Source organism: Sinocyclocheilus anshuiensis, unplaced genomic scaffold (genome assembly GCF_001515605.1).
Source record: "Sinocyclocheilus anshuiensis isolate Anshui unplaced genomic scaffold, SAMN03320099.WGS_v1.1 scaffold763, whole genome shotgun sequence".
Taxonomy (NCBI): domain Eukaryota; kingdom Metazoa; phylum Chordata; class Actinopteri; order Cypriniformes; family Cyprinidae; genus Sinocyclocheilus; species Sinocyclocheilus anshuiensis.
In genome coordinates, this window is record NW_015548255.1 from 97,735 (window position 1) to 115,484 (window position 17,750).

General features: G+C 37.7%; 1 protein-coding gene across 3 annotated transcripts in view; it reads right to left on the minus strand.

The window, feature by feature from the left end:
- LOC107655429 (adenosine kinase-like) overlaps positions 1-17,750 on the minus strand; it is a 184,361-nt gene that overhangs the window by 67,616 nt on the left and 98,995 nt on the right. For all 3 annotated transcript variants that reach the window (XM_016442914.1, XM_016442911.1, XM_016442913.1), the window contains exons 5-6: positions 13,203-13,375; positions 8,119-8,227 (exon numbers count right to left, since the gene is read on the minus strand). In XM_016442914.1, the coding sequence (XP_016298400.1) occupies positions 8,119-8,227; positions 13,203-13,375 (282 nt within the window). The remainder of the gene's footprint in view (positions 1-8,118; positions 8,228-13,202; positions 13,376-17,750) is intronic.

Genomic DNA, 17,750 nt, shown 5'->3' on the forward strand with positions numbered 1-17,750 from the left:
GTTTTTTTTGAACATTAAAGCATGTCAACATATTCTGTTACACCAAATACACAAAATAATGATCTTTAAAAAAGCATCATATGACCCCTTTAATTCAAAATTATCTGCAATTATAATAAATATAATATAATATATCATCATATAATATGATCAAATATAATATAATACTTAAAGCTACATATAACTGTTTCCATTTTAATATTAATATTTAACTTTAATTAATTAAAAAAGTTTATGCACATGTTTATTCTCCAGCATCTCTGTTAGCCTACACACAAGCAGCTTGGAGAACGAAAATAATATAATGAATGTAATGTAATAATACTTAAAGGGTACATATTAGTGTTTCAATTTTATTTGTTAATATTTTAAGAAGTTTTTACTTTAAGCTTTTATCCAAAGCGACTTACAGTGCATTCAGGCTATACATTTTTTACCAGTATGTGTGTTCCCTGGGAATTGAACCCATGACCTTTTGCGCTGCTAACGCAATGCTCTACCACTGAGCCACAGGAACATTATATGAATGAATGTAATAATACTTAAGTGAAGTGACATGACGACGTGTAGCCAAGTGGGCAGCCATTCTTGCTGCGGTGCCTTGCTCAAGGGTCTCACCTCACACCTCAAGGGTCATTCACTCCACAAACCTACAATCCCTGCCAGTACCGAGACTCGAACTCAAGAACTCTCTAACCATCAGGCCACGACAGCCCCCAGGGTACGTATAAGTGTTTACATTTTATTTGTTAATATTTTAATCATTTTTAACTTTAATAAATGAAGCTCGGTTATGCATATTAATTTCTTGTTGTGGTAACGAAGACAAGAGTGAAATTTCACTGGTACTAGTATCGACTACTAAAATGCTATTTTGACAACCCTAGTAAGCAGCAGTAATTAAATTTCATAGGAGCAATCCACCATAGTGACCAGCCTACAGTGATGGGGCAGCTGCCAGTCATGTTCTTCCCTTCACTAGCTGGATTTGCATTGTGTGATCTTTCTGGGTGGAGTGGAGTGGGGTGGGGGGATACAGTTTGGCGGGCAGCTGACGCCAGTTTCAGCTCAAGGTCAGCAGGAGGGCTGCCTGAGTGCGAGCGTGTGTGTGTGTGTCTGAGCAAAAGCAGTGATACCTACGTGGGAGGGATGCCATTGCGAGTCACCTCGCTGAAATCATCGGCAGAGCCCTTGTGAACGAGGTGTCATTATGAGTATGAAATACAACCAACCCCCAACCTGGTGCCCAATTTTGTTGCCAGGGAACTCTGATGTCTGATTGGTGAAAAAAGGAAGAGGAAAAAAAAAACACAGAGAGGGGGTGATGGAGAAAAAGAGAGAGAGAATAATGCCACTTCAGGGTGTAGGCTGCCATACTGCTTGCTGTATAAGTTAATGGTCTCTCTTTCTCCTGCTCTGCTGACAGTATTTTAGACGTAGCTCAACCTGCTTTGTGTGCACCATAGCACTTACAGGTCTGAAAGCTCTCACTAGGCAAATGCACAATGTGAAAAGTGAGCTATAGATAGTGTTAGAGAGAAAAACAGAGAGAATGTGTTTTTTTTTTGTTATATATATTTTTTTTTTCACAGGTGACACTTCCTTTCACAGCTACCTCTACGGCACAGCCACATCCTCCCTGGACGAAGCATCCACTCAGTGGAACTGGCATACGCTTGCAAGTGTCAAGAGCTCCTCTTTTATGTCCCTGGGCTGCTCTAGAACCATCTGCAGCTGGGGCCTCAGAGGCCCGCTGGGCCCCGCTTTTAATTATCTTCATCTCTCTCACACTTCACCACACCCACTGTTTCTATTCTCTCTCTCTCCCTAACGTGACAACGTGCACACCTTTAAATGCTCCTGTCTCTTTAAGAGAACAGTTGTATGTCAGTGCCTTCAGAGACTGCGTGTTCACTCAGAGCAGAGAAGACTGACACACTGAGGTTAACGCTTAGGTGTAATACACAATACATGTGCGCTTTACATTTATGACTAGTAGGATGGTTTGAAGGTACAGTAAATCCCATTATCATATACTCCGTTTTTCATGTAATATTTACATTTTATTTAATTGCAGCTTTATTTCATTTCAATTAATGAAAGTTGTTAACAATAACACACTGGCAGCTTTTATAATGTAAATATGAATAAATAAACAGTTTTTCCAAAAAAAAGAGAGAGAAAACAATTCAATGATCAAAATTAATTGTAATTTTTTATTATTATTACTGATTGTTTATCTGAATAATTACTTGAAAAAAGTTTAATAATATAATATAATATCCAGAAATATTTCAAGGCTCCATATAAATGCTTCCATTTTATTGGTTAATATTTTAATTTTAAAATTTACCTAAGAGCAGAGATGACTGACTGATTTACCCTGCTGAGGTTAATGTTCGGGTGTAATACACAACAAAACACTTTCTTCTGATGGTTATGATGAAAAGGATGATTTAAAAGAATAGTACGCCTGAAAATCAAATACCTGTGAACATTTACTCACCCAGATATGTTGTTCCAAATCTGTCCGACTTATTTTTGCGTGAAAAACAAAAGTAGATATTTAGCAGAATGTGCATGCTGCTTTTTATATCATATGATGAAAGTGTATGGGGACTAGAGTTAGCTGTGAAAAGAGCAGCTCAGATACTGTGCTAAATATCTCCCTTCGATATAAAGATGACAGAATTATTATTTTTTTGTGTGGACCACCCCTTTATTAGACATTTTGACCATAATTTGACATTCTTACAGAAATCACGACAAAATATACATAATCCTTGGCTCAGCTGTCCCTGTGAATGTGCATCATCTCTGAAATCCATCTCCATTTTTGGTGTGTGTTTTTTGCAGCTCTGTTCCTGTCTCTCATTACTGCTCACTGAAGAACACTCTGCCTCAGGATTCTGATTTCCTAGCAACAGCCTGCCACCAAACATTTGGCACAAGTTCAACACCCTCCCTCCCTCCCTCCTCTTACCTCCCCTTTCTCTTCTCTAGTGAAAAATGGCTGTTCTGCCTGTGTGCTGTCCTCTGCCGTGCCACGGTGGCAGAGAGGCGCGTTGCACGGCCCGAGCCTCTAACTCTCCTCTCGTCCAATTGCACCCTTTGGTAGCAGGCGCGCTGGGAGTTGGCAGCAGGCATCATTAATCAGTGCTTTACCGCACAAACTCCCTCCTGCTAATCTGATTTACAGATAAATGGAACTGAGGAAAGAGGGAGGGGAGCAGAAGAAAAAAGGGGAACAACAATCGAGAGTATTGCTGCTAATATTTACAGAGCTTGCAAGGCAGCACAGTATTGATATTCCCCAAACACTCTGCTTGGGTTTTATTATAAACCTCTAACATTAGTGTAGAAGTATAACGTTTGCAATTAATTTAGCCTGAACTACATTACAAAGTGAATCCAAACTTTATTTTGTAGATAATTTCAGCTTTAAGCCTCATTCACACTGTTAGTGAGTTTTTTTATTTTTTACTTTAAATCTACATTACTATAAAATTATACACACACACACACACACACAAACACGCTATAAACGTGTATATATTTGCATTCTAAATCATTATGTGATTGGTTGTGTCATCCTTGCAGATATTTATAATAACTTTTAATTGCCTTTACACTTTGCGGTGATGTTGATTATAGCTGCAGTCCGTAACTTTTTTTGGTTAAAAATGATCCAAAATCAATTTTTGAGCAAGTACATAACCAGCTAGTGTTCAAAACAATCGCCTTACTTTAGCCTGTTTCACAACGGTTAGCTTATAATAATGTTTTCTAATTTGAGTGGTACTGGTAGACATTACTATAAAATTATGATATATTTTTAATATATTTAATATATGTTTATATTTTAACCTTATTGATTAAAAATATTTAAATTTTAATCAAAATAATGAAAAATGTAATATGGACTACAGATATTAAATCAATGAAATATACAAATATATAAATACTAATAGTAATATATTTTAGATACTATTTAGATGTAAATAATACTATACAATATATATCCTTGCAGATATTTATAATAACTTTTAATTGCCTTTACACTTTGCGGTGATGTTGATTATAGCTGCAGTCCGTAACTTTTTTTGGTTAAAAATGATCCAAAATCAATTTTTGAGCAAGTACATAACCAGCTAGTGTTCAAAACTATCTCCTTACCTTAGCCCTATTCACAACGTTAAGCTTGTATTAATGTGTTTTAATTTGAGTGGTACTGGTAGGTTTCTGCAGGAAATACGAGCTTAGGATATGAGCTAAGCGATCATTAGATTTAATCACCATTGGTAGCGCGATTTATTGTAATGCTTTTTTTTCCTCAGTTGGTCTGAATAAAAGTGGCAGATATGTTACTTACTTGATCAGATGACATTTTCCAGTGAAAATTCTTATTTTGGTCATACTTCCAAGATGTAGAATCTGTGATTCCGAAGTACAGTATCCACATCAGTGCATTGACTAACAGCCACATATTAGATTTATCCGCACTGAGGAGCCGTGCCGATGCACAATCCACGTAAAGATGATAATTCCACAAATAACTGCAATTGCAGGTTTTAAACAGAGATGGTGACAAAGAGGCAAAACTTACGTAATGCAGCTTTGCAGTAGCAGCCGACTAATAAAAAGTTGTGTGCTCAATGTCAACAAAACAAGAACCACATAAAGCAGAACCACAGCCTAAGACTTCATTTTACCTAAACCTGTACCACTATTATTCTTATGCCTTGCAAGCACTGGTATTTCCTTCAGGAAATGCATATATCTAGCCTCTCAATAGAACACCATCAGGGTAAATTAAAATCAATCCCTGAGGTTAAAGTGAGCGAGTTGGTTTCATGTTCACACAGGGATGTCTTCCACTCTGAACACAAGGTCAATGGAGATTACCGCTCAAGGAGGCCTCCCTTATCACTGGACTGAAGCATGCCACAGTGCATTAAGTGGAAATGGCGCTGGATGGTCTCCACTCAGCCCTCTTTAAAAACCATCTTAGCAAAATGCACCACGGAGGACTATCAAGAAGACCTTTGCACTTACGATTCACAATATGTCCTTGTTTACCATTAAATGAGTAAATCTAACTGGTTACTGAGAGGTGCTTAGGTGGAAAATGGAGCAGTCCTGATAGATGCCATGATACGGAACAATTCTAAGGCCATGACTCCGTAAATGGCAGATAAGAATTCTGGCAATGGACTGGGTGCCATCACAATGTGCTATCCCATAATGTCAAGAGAGCTATGTGAGAATCGGACCAGATCTGAAGTACTCTAGTGTAAGAGATCTCTAAGGGGGTGAGCTGAGGATTGACCACCACTTTATTGTGATCTCACAGATGGGCTCACACGCGTGCCAATTACATGGCAATTACATATTTGCACAGCCACCAATGATAAATTCAGCCTAACTCACTATAAACCCAGCCAACATATTTGTATTTTAAACGAATTGGGATTTAATTAATCACTTTTATGCTGAAGACCCAAAATGTGGATGAATTACAGTGCCGGTTATCAATATACATTTCCTGTTTCCATTCTGATTCACCAATTCTCCATTTGATTCAATTAGAGCTACATTAACATCAAGTTACTTAATTAACATCGTTATAATTACATTCAGTAATTGAATATTTTAATATTTGACAATAGACAGATGATAGATAAAAGAAAGATAGATGTTAGATGGTAGAACGAGAGTAGAACAACAGACAGACAAATACAGACAGCTAGATAGACGATAGAAGACTCAACTTGATGTTATTATTTTCAAGTCAGATGGATCTAGTATGTTTTTGATTCACTAAAGAATCATTTATAAGAGATTCATAAGAGTCTTTGGTTTATGAATCAGACTACACTGGTCATGCTGTATATAGAGTAAAAGATTAGTCTTGGGATTTTATGACTCAGTATCTACATTTAATTGTTAAATCAACTGAATTGTTTAAATGTTGATAACAATTAATTGGAAAATCAATATTTGCGCCTTGCCCTAAGGAATTAGTCTAGAATGTATTCATTAGATAACAAGGCAAGACATGAACCTACTTGTACAAGTAGAGAATAAAGAGATAATCTAAAAAACAAACAAAATTTAAGGTCAGCAGAGAAAGAGCGAGACAGACAGAGAGAGCGAAAGAGACAGATGTGGCTTGATGCATAACAAGGACAGACTGGCTGGTGCCACAGCCTGTGATGGTTATATGGAAGAGGAAATCGCTTACATAATCCTGCGTCAGTTGAATACAGAGACTCCCAGATAACCAGCAGGACTATGAACAAGAGTGCTCAGTTTATTTGATCAACCGGCCTGTTTTCAGTTTCTCAGTTCAAACAATCAAGATTTGACGCCCAGCCAAAACAAGCACTGGAGTCCCTTCTCTGAAACAAGTGCGTGTAGAACAAAAAGGAAGTCCGTAGAGATTTAGACCGTCGAGACCTCGGCCGGTGCTCCTGTCGCGGTCAAGTCGGCTCCCTTAGGGACTGTGTCCATCTCTACCTGCTCACCGCTCTTAGACCAGAGGCAGAATTCAGGAACTTACACTCCACCATTAAGGTGGGAGAAGATCTACTCCAGTAATGAACTTTCTCTGGCTGGATAATCAATTCTCACACTCCTCGACCATCACCAGGCCGCCTCTGGCCAGAAAGAGAGAGAGCGAGAACAAGAAAAATGTGGGGCTGGAGTGGCTGTGCAGCTCGACCAAATGCATTAAACATGTCTGTGGAGCAGACCTGCAGCGCACCTGGAGAAGCTGAATTCATGACTCGGTTTGGACCTGTGGAGGAAAAACAAGTCTGCCCGCTGGGACGCTCAGCACTCCAATCTCAGCTGAAATTTGAGCCTCAGACAAACTGAGCAGGGCATCCAAAACAGAAACTATCACCTCTCCCTAAGGATCGCTGTCAAACAAGCACTACCGAAAAGCCTGGGCTGACAAAACGAGCCGTCGAGGACAGCCATTCATCCAAGGGCACAGCTTGATGTGGATCTCGATGTTTGGCGGAGCGCCTTGTGCGACTGCATGCTTATGCAACAAACGCGCTGAAAATAAGTGACGGCAACAGCAAGCCGATGAAGCGGCAGAGCCATCACGGCACTTTCCCGTGAACATTGGCGTATTCAGCCAAGTTTGAAAACACAAAGGCCGTCAACACGCAACAGCTCCTCAATATTCATGTATAGCCTCGAGCTTCCCATTCACCAAACGACAGTGTGATGAAAAATGTTTAATCAGGGCCGAAAATGATTTGATTAGAGTGTCACGTTACAATGGCTGCCAAATTGAGCTTCAAAGACTGACTCCTGCTTCAAAGTTAATCACAGTCCTACAATACAGGTATTCAACAAATGATGTCCAAGCCTGTGCGGATGCCAGACTTTCCCTCAATGAATGGAGCTTACAGCAGGTACAGACCCACATGGAGAGCCATCCCAATCACATTTGCAATGGCTCATTAACAATAAGGTCGGAGTGTAATGGGGTTGCTCGTTTCACACCAACCTTGATTACCGGTAATTACAAGCAGTGGCTTTTTGCATCCATCTCTTCTCATGGTGTGTACTCAGAATTAACCAGCATAGTCAACTAGCAGAGTGGACAAGTGCTTAGACAAACGAATTTCAATAAGGGCTTAAGGTACATGCACTGTATTTGAAAGCGTCGGGTCAGTCGGTGACCTTCAGAGTGAGACATCCCACCCCCTCGTGACCTGTCGATCAAACCTCTCGACTCTCACAGGTCAAAGAGCACCGACTGCGCTCTAGACTCCATCCCCCACATTGCAGTACCAGTTACGACCCTTCGGGACTGTCTCACGGCAGTGTAGGGTTTGGAATAGAAGAAACTAAGATCTAGATGACAATGTTTCTACCATTAGATCACAATGGTGATCACAAAACACACATCCCAAAAAAATCTCTCATCCTTCTCAAGAGGAAAAAGTTGAACCCTCTGCAATCTGATTTTTCTGAGTTTGGCTCAGAGAAGAATAAGCAAACTGCCAACAACTTGAAAAACTGAATTTTAACACTTCACATTGTGTGGTGACAAACTGCAAAAAAGGCAATCGCGTCAAGAGAGGCAATTCTACTTACAGCGATGTAGTAAACATGGGCTTTCTCAACAAGTTTCCAGTTCTCCTCCAGATCGAGGTGTTTCTCTTTCTTGTAGCAATTAGCGGCTGCAAGATTTGCAACAAGAGACCTAACAGACAACAAAAACACAAAACTACCGTCACTGTCAGATTATAAAATGGTGTAAACATTATTATATTTTCCAGCAAAATGTGTGCATAAATATTACATAATGGAGTTACATTATGGAAATATAATTTCCAGATTTCAGAACTGCAAAAAAAAAAAAAAACATAAAAAAAACCAAAACATATTTAATATTTCATTTTGAGTGTGTGTAGTTGAATACATAAAAGAGAAAAATTGTATCTTTAAATTATCATCATTATAAGACCCAAAGGCACTGTCTATTTCTTAAAACAAAAATGCCCATTTCCTGCTTTTAAATGGCTTTGCATGAAACAAACCACATAAAGCAGTTGAAAAGCCGACTTTATCTTCAGGGTGATTGTGTAAATTATATTGCTCCTTCACTGAGTGAAACGTGCTGCTGCTGTACCTTTGTAAATTGCTGTAGGCGAAATATGGTTAACATATGGACTATGGTTTTCTAAACAGCTGCTTAGTGTCAGCTCTGCCCGAATTAAATATCAACATACTTTTTTCTTTATTTCTCTTCTTTTTATTTAAGTGCAAATGCCTTACAAGACCTTTCCCATAAATAAATGAACAAACAAATCAATAATGTAGGAGAACTGCAAACGTCCACCGGGACTGCTGTTTCTCCATTAACCTCCCGGTGGTCCTCGTATCAACAAAAACAACTAATTCCACTTTGAAAAACAACCACTCTCATTATTCACTTGTTACTGAGAGGATGCAGTCCCAAAAGGCAAGCCGCTACAATGAAGCAGCATTAGCCTTAGAGAAGAAGCACTGCTATGCACAGTCAGGCCACAAATGAGAATCAATAGACCTGCAGTTATGGCTTTTGGAGGAAAACTGAACAGGTTTGATAGAAACGGCAGACACAGAGAATATATGAACAGGTGCATGCTTGTTAAAATGGGTTCAAGAGAATATAAATGTAAATCATGTAATCAGAAATATGTACAAATATATTACTTCTGCCTTACAAATTTGATTTGCTGTTGGAGCTGTGTTGTAGCTGAGACTCAAGACACAGAGCAACGGTGCTCATGCGGGTGATGCAGGTTTCAAGTCCAGAGCCTGCAACAGGTCCACATCACATCCTTTCCATCTCCCTGGGGAAATCTGTTTACTATGATATAATATAATAATAGCAGTTTTTCAATGAAAAAATTGTAATATATATATATCTGTTTTTTGTTTTGTTTTGTGGTAGTTGTTATTGAGTCCCTTGTTTGTCCTGAACAGTTAAACTGCCCACTGTTCTTCGTAAAAATCCTTCAGGTTTGACAAATTATTTGTTTTCCATCATCTTTTGCATATTTGCACCCTTTCCAACAATGACTGTATGATTTTGAGATCCATCTTTTCACACTGAGGACAATTGAGGGACTCATACGCAACTATTACAGAAGGTTCAAACGTTCACTGATGCTCCAGAAGGAAAAACCATGCATTAAGAGCCTGGAGGTGACAACTTTTTGAATTTGAAGATCAGGGTAAATTTTACTTATTTTGTCTTCTAGGAAACATGCAAGTATCTTCTGTAGCTTCTGAAGGGCAGTACTAAATGGAAAAAAAAAAAAAAAAAGATATTTAGGCAAAATAAGAAAAATGTACACATCTTCATTCTGTTCAAAAGTTTACACCCCAGGCACTTAATGCATCGTTTTTCCTTCTGGAGCATCAGTGAACGTTTGAACCTTCTGTAATAGTTGCAAATGAGTTCCTCAGTTGTCCTCAGTGTGAAAAGATGGATTCCAAAATCATAGTCACTGTTGGAAAGGGTTCAAATACGCAAAAGATGCTGGAAAACCAAAGGATTTGTGGGACCTGAAGGATTTTTCTGAAGAACAGTGGGCACTCATGAACAACTATTACAAAACAAAATAAATAATAATAAAAAAAAGCCTTGGATCGTCCAAATAAAACAGTATTATGAATCAAGCGTATGTAAACTTTTAAACTGGGTCATATTTATAAATTCAACTATTATTTTCTCTTGTGGACTATATGTCAACATCTTTGATGTGAAACACCTTATTCAGGTCAGTACTAAAAAAATAACATGCATTTTGTATGATCCCTCTTATTTTAGTAAAATAATTAACATTTTGCAAATACAGCAAAGTGTATGTAAAATTTTAACCACAACTGTGTGTGTATATATATATATATATATATATATATATAAACAAAAATTAAATGTTTTAAATGTTAAGTGAATTTAGACATCACAATATTATAATACAATACAATATACAATATGAAATATGAAATGTGTATATTCATTATTCATTTTGAACTGCTAAAGATTTCACTTAATAGTGTTATAAAATTAGTGTTTTTTATGATTTACTGAGTGGTAGATGATGGCAAAATTAGGATTTTAATGTAAATTTTTTAAAATATGTATTTGTGTATATACACACACACACATTTTTACATTTATTAGGGCTGCGATTAATATTTTGTTTTAAAGTTTTAATGCAATTAATGCAGCATCTTTTTTCCCTTCCTAAACTAGCTCTGCTATCATCTTTTTACCCAAATCCTTTGGCTAGCATTAAAGTATATAACGCTTTGTGTGCGCTGCGCACCAGTTCAGTGAAGTGAGAGAGAGCGGATGACTGGGGATGGCCCGCACGTATCCTATGATCAGCCGAAAATATTAAAATATATGTTTGTGTTGTTTCAACATTAATTTGGAAGTTCAATCTGAAAAAAATATTTAGGCATAATTAAGCATAATTAATTTCAGAAAAAAAATTGTGATTTAAAAAAAACAACAACAACAACAACTGATAACCAATATGGTACCGACATATTGTGCATCTCTACTATGTGTATCCATCTAATAAAACACCCTTCCCTGACAAAAAAGCATCTGATTGTAATTTTCTCTGAAGAACACGCAAGAGGCTGATCTGACACCCTCCGGCTTGATGTCATCATGTTCATCAAAATCAAATCCATTAAAGCATAATAAGCATTTCGAGTGGCAGAGTCACGCTGATCTGACCAGGCAGATTGCGTCGGACTCTTCTCCACGCTATAATGACGGCTGACAGTGAGAGGCGGCGCAGAGAGGAAGGGCAGACCTCTCGCTGCAGGCTGTAGACCCCTTGACCTCTCCCTCCCCCCTCAAACAGGTCTGAAATCAGTGGCCTTTTAACACCTCTTCTCGTCTGGCCTGTCTCACCCGCGGCTGTGTACAGGTGCACTGCGTAGCTGGAGGGAGAAAGTATTGTGTAAGATATTGATCAAACCGCTTTCAGGCCTTGAGCTGCAGGTCTGCGAGTCTCCTGTAATGAAAGGGTCTGCTTTGACAGGTGAGGTGCTAATGAGAAGAGTCTCATACGGCCAAGGCTGACAGCTCTACAAGCCGCTGCTCTTTCAAACTATCTCTAATGCATAGCCCGCTCACACTAACTCTATGACAGTCTAAACAAAGAGACCAGCCCTCATAAATCTCCTTCTCGGATTTCATATCTTCACTGGTTACATGGGACCTTTTAAACGTATATTATATGACTGACTATAAGTATGTGTACTCCAATGTGGTCTATAATACCTGGAGAACGCTATCCGGTAGTATTTGCTTTCATAAACACTCTCTCAACATCAATTCTGTTGTAGCAAATGCATGAATCCACAATAAAGCGACCAGGATGATCTGCAGTGCCTCTCATTTGTCAGCTTAGCTCAGAGAGGACACACCTGTGAGCGGTTGTTCATGTACACACACACTTACAATAGTTTTGTTAGCAGCTCTGATTAAAAGGCAATAGCATGGCTGACAACAAGCAAAACAAATGCAGATCACCACCTGAACGATCACGGCTGCCTCAGAGGAGCATCTATTATTCAGCTGATGTCACTGACACCGGTGCCCCTGCAGATGCATGCATTTTTTTCATTAAAGGAATAGTCCTGCCAGAAATGAAAATTATGTCATAATTAAAGTGTGTATGTTTTTCAGTGAACCCCAAAATATCTAAACGCATTAAAAAACATTTTACAGTGACCGTGTTTGACAAGCTCCAAAATACAGTTTCCTGCACTACTACTAAGCAGCACCATTGTGAATCTACAGCACGAAACATACAGTCTGATTCTAGAACAAATGACTCATATGAGCCGGTTCTTTCTAGGGAATCAAAATATGAATCAGCCAATATGGTTACTGTATTAATCTCATTAACAAGACTTAAACTAATCTGAAAGATATTAACTTTGTCATGCCTGATTTTATATATATATATATATATATATATATATATATAAAATAAATATATATAATAAAATAAATATAAATAAATATAAATAACCAGGGGTGCACATAAGTTTTTCAGTCTGGTTCTTATGAGAGCACCTGGAGATTTGGTTTGGTGCTCATACTGCACATTGTGTGACCCATTAAATATAACTATAAAAAATTAATTAATAAAAGTAATAATAATAATATTATTGCACTTAATTTTTTTATTTAAATAAAATAATAAACAAAATAGTAAAATGTGATAATTCTATCATATTTTAAAATAAAAAGTATTAAATAAAAATACTATTATTTTACAGCACACTTTTAAAAATATTTAATAATATTTACATTATCATTTATTATTTTTTTTACTTTTTCATTCAAAAAAAAATCTGGCATAATTTTCAAACCTAAAATCAGCAAGCTTTCATTTTGGCAGGTTGCCGGCAAGTAAGTATATGTGCTACTGGGTGAAGCGCGTCAGTGAATGAAATGTAAGTTTAGGATTTTGCAGTGAAACCAGCAGCACATAATCTACATTTATACTTTCAGTTTGAATAGAAATCTTATACAGTATTACTGTTAATTGACCTAAAATGGTGATATTTCTTACAAAGTGCTAAGTGTGTGCGGGGGGGTGCTATCCTGAGGAAGCGATAAGGGCCCTCCCTAGAGGAAAGGGGTGGCTGACCTGTTGTCGCCAGTGATGCAGGCAGCGCAGGTCCCCGTGGGCTCTTCGCTTTGCTCGTAGTAGTGGGCGTCCACGTGGGCCTCCTCTGCCTTCTCCTTAAGGATCTTCCCAAACATATCCTTCCCAATGCAGCCGAAGAAGGTGGCCACTTTGTGCGGCTCCTGGATCATCCACTGAGAGGAAGGACAGATTGAGCAGGAGGGGGGGAGCCAAAGGAAAGAGAGCAGAGGAAAAGCGATTATTCTAATATGTAAACACAGCTTCCATATCTGACAGTTAAAAAAAGACTGGAAATCACATATCCAGGATCTAGTAAGTTGTCTATATATTGACAATTCCTGGAAAGGCAAAATGGACTGTGGTAGAGAGGCCCCGTGCGTGCAACTCTGCAAGAGAATAACTAGTGAAAAAAGGAAGTAATAGCAAACTGATAAGGAAAAGAAACAAATACATTTTCTTCAGATTCAGGGTTTAAAAAAAATGCTTTCGTTAAGCATTTCAATATAATCTTCATTAGAGAAGTGACAGCAATGATCAATGATGAAAACACAATGTGACTAACAACTTTTTCAACCTCAAAATATTTATATTTATAATGTTTTAAATATTTAAAAAATACTTTTCCTGCTTTATTTTTTTTATTATATATATATATATATTTTTTTTTACTTTTAATATATATGTAGTTTTATTTTACCACGGTTTAATATTTTAAATCTTAATCTGACACAGTGTCTTAAAAATGTGGTGCACATGGTGCTAAAAACAAAAAATGTAGAGATGGCGAAAGACTTCTAAAACATAGTATGCCCAATGACAGACAATTAAGAATAAAATTATATTTATATTTTGAAGCAGATAACCTACATATTGGCTGATATTAGATATTGATTTACATTTGGACTGATTCGGAAAAATTCTCTTTTTTTACCCCACAATTATTTGAAAAATACTGTATAGGCTTTAACAAAAACTGATGGAACAATGAAATGAGATACAGGATGTCTGTCTGTAGGCTGTGTTAAACTAGATTACAGGGGTGCACTAATTCCAGCACCCTGGACGGTGGCTTACCACAAACACTGTGACATTGCCACTTTTATGGGGATGATGAAAAGGTCTTTCTAGGTTTTTAGTGCTGTGGGGTTTAACCTCCAAAGATTTATTAGAGTCCACGGTGCTACATTTGCTGCTTTTATTGCAACCTTGCAATGTCTGTTGATGGGGCCCCTTGTGAATGAGAGATTAATCACTTCAACCAAAGAATCTTGTCCTTCTGTGGAGCAATACACCTTTGTTCACAGTGTACTGTCTGTTAAATATTAGACTAAAAAGACAAATATCCTAAAGCTGCTGATGAGGCTAATGTCGCAGTGGGCACCTCAGGTTCTTTAAAGTCAATGTGAAACCACTTTCACAACCCATTTTACTTACTATTTCCTGTTTGTTTGAATTTCGTTATGAATTTGACAAATTTAAAGCTGATACTTTGTTTAAAAGGTAACAGAGCACAAAGCTTATTGCGATTACTGGACGGCAAGTGCGCTGCAAATAATATGAAGTTCACGCATTAACAGAACATAGCATATAAACTAAAGATCTTGATAAGAAGCCATATTAGTATTGATTATAAATGAGAATTGTTAACGATATTGTTAATGTCCACAGCTGACAGCGCTACCTGTTGTAGTTTGTTCAAGTTGTGCACAAAACAGACACTGCACTTTTACTTTGCACGTCTCCATCATTTTCGATCTCTCTCATGCTGCCACAACCGGAGCTGCTTTTAGCAGGTATGCGGTCAACGCTGGTGTTTGGCAGAGATGAGGACTGTTTGAAAGTCTTTTTTCCACTAAAAATTTGACGTGTCAGTTTATCACATCAACATAACAAAAGATGTGATCGCAAAACAAGCAGGAAAAAAGGCATTACATGCAAATCTGTAAGTCATAACATGTAAATTTCTATAGTCGCCAGTAGTGATCTTTCGCAAATTTATATTTTTGGTCATAAATGTGACTGTTTTAGGCACAGTCTGGAGCCCTGAAATATATCAATCGTGATAACTCCGAGCAAATGCTCAAATCTCTGTGATCATCCCTGCTGAATCTAAGATTTCCTGAGGTCATTTCCCATGATTCCTACTGCTGCTGTGTACAGACTCAACACTTACAGACAACAAACACTCCAATATGACACGCTGTATTGCATTTTAACTGTTACTCACCAGGTGCAGTTACTTAACGGCAAACCTTGAGTGAACATTTGTTTTTTTTTAATTATGTAAACTGCAAAACACACATCTAAACATATACGTGTCAGCATTGTAATTCAAAAGATACATGCATGCATCTTTGATCGTTTTAGAGACAGCAGAGCTCCAATGGCAGGCTGATTAGGAAGGATGGGGTCAGGGCGGTGCTTCTAATAAGCCTCCAAAAACAGCTTGGCACAGCACACACCTTTGTTCCGACTCACATAATCAAAGCCATCCAAAAACTGCAGCCAATCAAAGAGGTCTGCTGTGAAACACCAGTCTATTCGTCTCCATCTACTGCAATAACCCCCTCCTGCTGACAATTACTTTCAAATGGAGATCTAAATAAAAGATGATATGTCCATTAAGACAAAGAGCTATCTGCAGGGTCGTGGGGAGGTCGGTCTGTGGCAGGCGTAAGGGATATTCATGCTCGGTCACATCCCAATTACCCGCCAGCAGCACTGGCAGGGTGTGAGCAAATGGGCGTGAGGGAAGCTTCATTACGGAGGGGGATGAAGTGCTGAAATTAAACAGCAGTGTCTCCCGCTGTGTTGAGCCCCTCGGCCTTGAGCACACAGCCCGGCTCTGACATAATGTGTGCACATGATCACATAAGCGAAGACTCTCACACACACATATTATACAATACGCATGCATACATTAGGGTTGTTTGGGGAAGTGAAGAGAAACATGCAAATAAAAACATAAGTTATGTAAAACGCAGATGTTCCTTCAAAATTTGCTGATCGTATGGAAAAACTTTTTTTTTTTTTGTAACAATAAGACTACAGCACAGCAGGTAGAGCCAGATTAGGCCATTACAAGAATAAAAAAAAAATCAGTACATGCATACATGCCAGCGTAAACACAAAATTCGTCCCATATCACAAAATTGTCCATGCAGCTCGGTGGGCTATTCTATAGTCATGAATATCTTATACTCCTTACATTTCTAAATATCTAAAATATTTACATTTGGTTCTTTTCACTAGGTTAAAACCTGAAAAAAACCTTTTTTTTTAAATTGAATCCATGAAAGATAAGTGAGACCAGTTCTTATACCACATCAAAACAAACATTTTTGATTCACTAAAAAGAACTGGCTCAGTTTAACCAGTGAGGTACGGCTCCCAAACCAATGACTCTTATGAGTCATTTGTTTTAGTGAATCAAACAAATACAATGACACACACTTTACGAGTTTAGTCAGCAGTTCATGAATGAAATGTACACTACCATTCTGAACTGTTTTCAACATTAATAATTAAAAAATCTTTCTTAAAGGGTTAGTTCACCCCAAAATGAAAATTCTGTTATTAATTACTCACCCTCATGTCGTTCCAAACCCGTAAGACCTTCGTTCATCTTCGGAACACGAATTAAGATATTTTGAGAGCTCTCAGACCCTGCATAGACAGCAACGCAACTGTAATGTTCCCAGGTCCAGAAACGTAGTAAATACATCTGTAAAACAGTCCATGTGACATCAGTGGCTCAACTTCAGTTTTGCGAAGCTACGAGAATACTTTTGAGCGCAAAGAAAACAAAAATAACAATTTATTCAACAACTCTTCTCCCCCGAGTTACGTCTTCCGCCATTTTGGAGAGTACCCAAGAGCGTAATCAACGTAATCAGTGTTGTTTACATTCTAGAGAGAAAGCGCGCGCATGAACGTAATCTGCGTAATCAGCGTTGTTTACGCTTAGGGCAGAATTTTCATTTTTGGGTGAACTATCCCTTTAAGCTCTAAATCAGCATATTAGAATGATTTTTGAAGGACAATGTGACACTAAAAACTAGACTAATGGCTGCTCAAAATTCAGCTTTACCATCACTGAAATAAATAACATTTTAAAATATATTAAAAAAGAAAAATATAATATTTCACAATATGACGGTTTTACTGTATTTGTGATCAAATAAAGCCTTGGTGAGCATAAGATACTTCTTTCAAAAACAAACAAACAAAAAATCTTACCAAACTTTTTAACTTTTGTAGTGGATATGACTATAAGGATAAGAACAATTACTAAACACGCCAGAATTTATTCATTTATCAAAAAATTTATAATAATAAAATAATAATAATAACAAATAAAAAAATCCTATAATTCGACAAGGGAGATATTTCTTCCTCAAAAGTTTCCAAATGAATTGTCAATTAACTAGAAATTAAACTAGAAATGTATTAAATTCTTTACAATTTCCATTTCTAATTATGACCTATACCAGGGGTGGCGAACTCCGGTCCTGGAGAGCCGCAGCCCTGCAGAGTTCAGCTCCAACC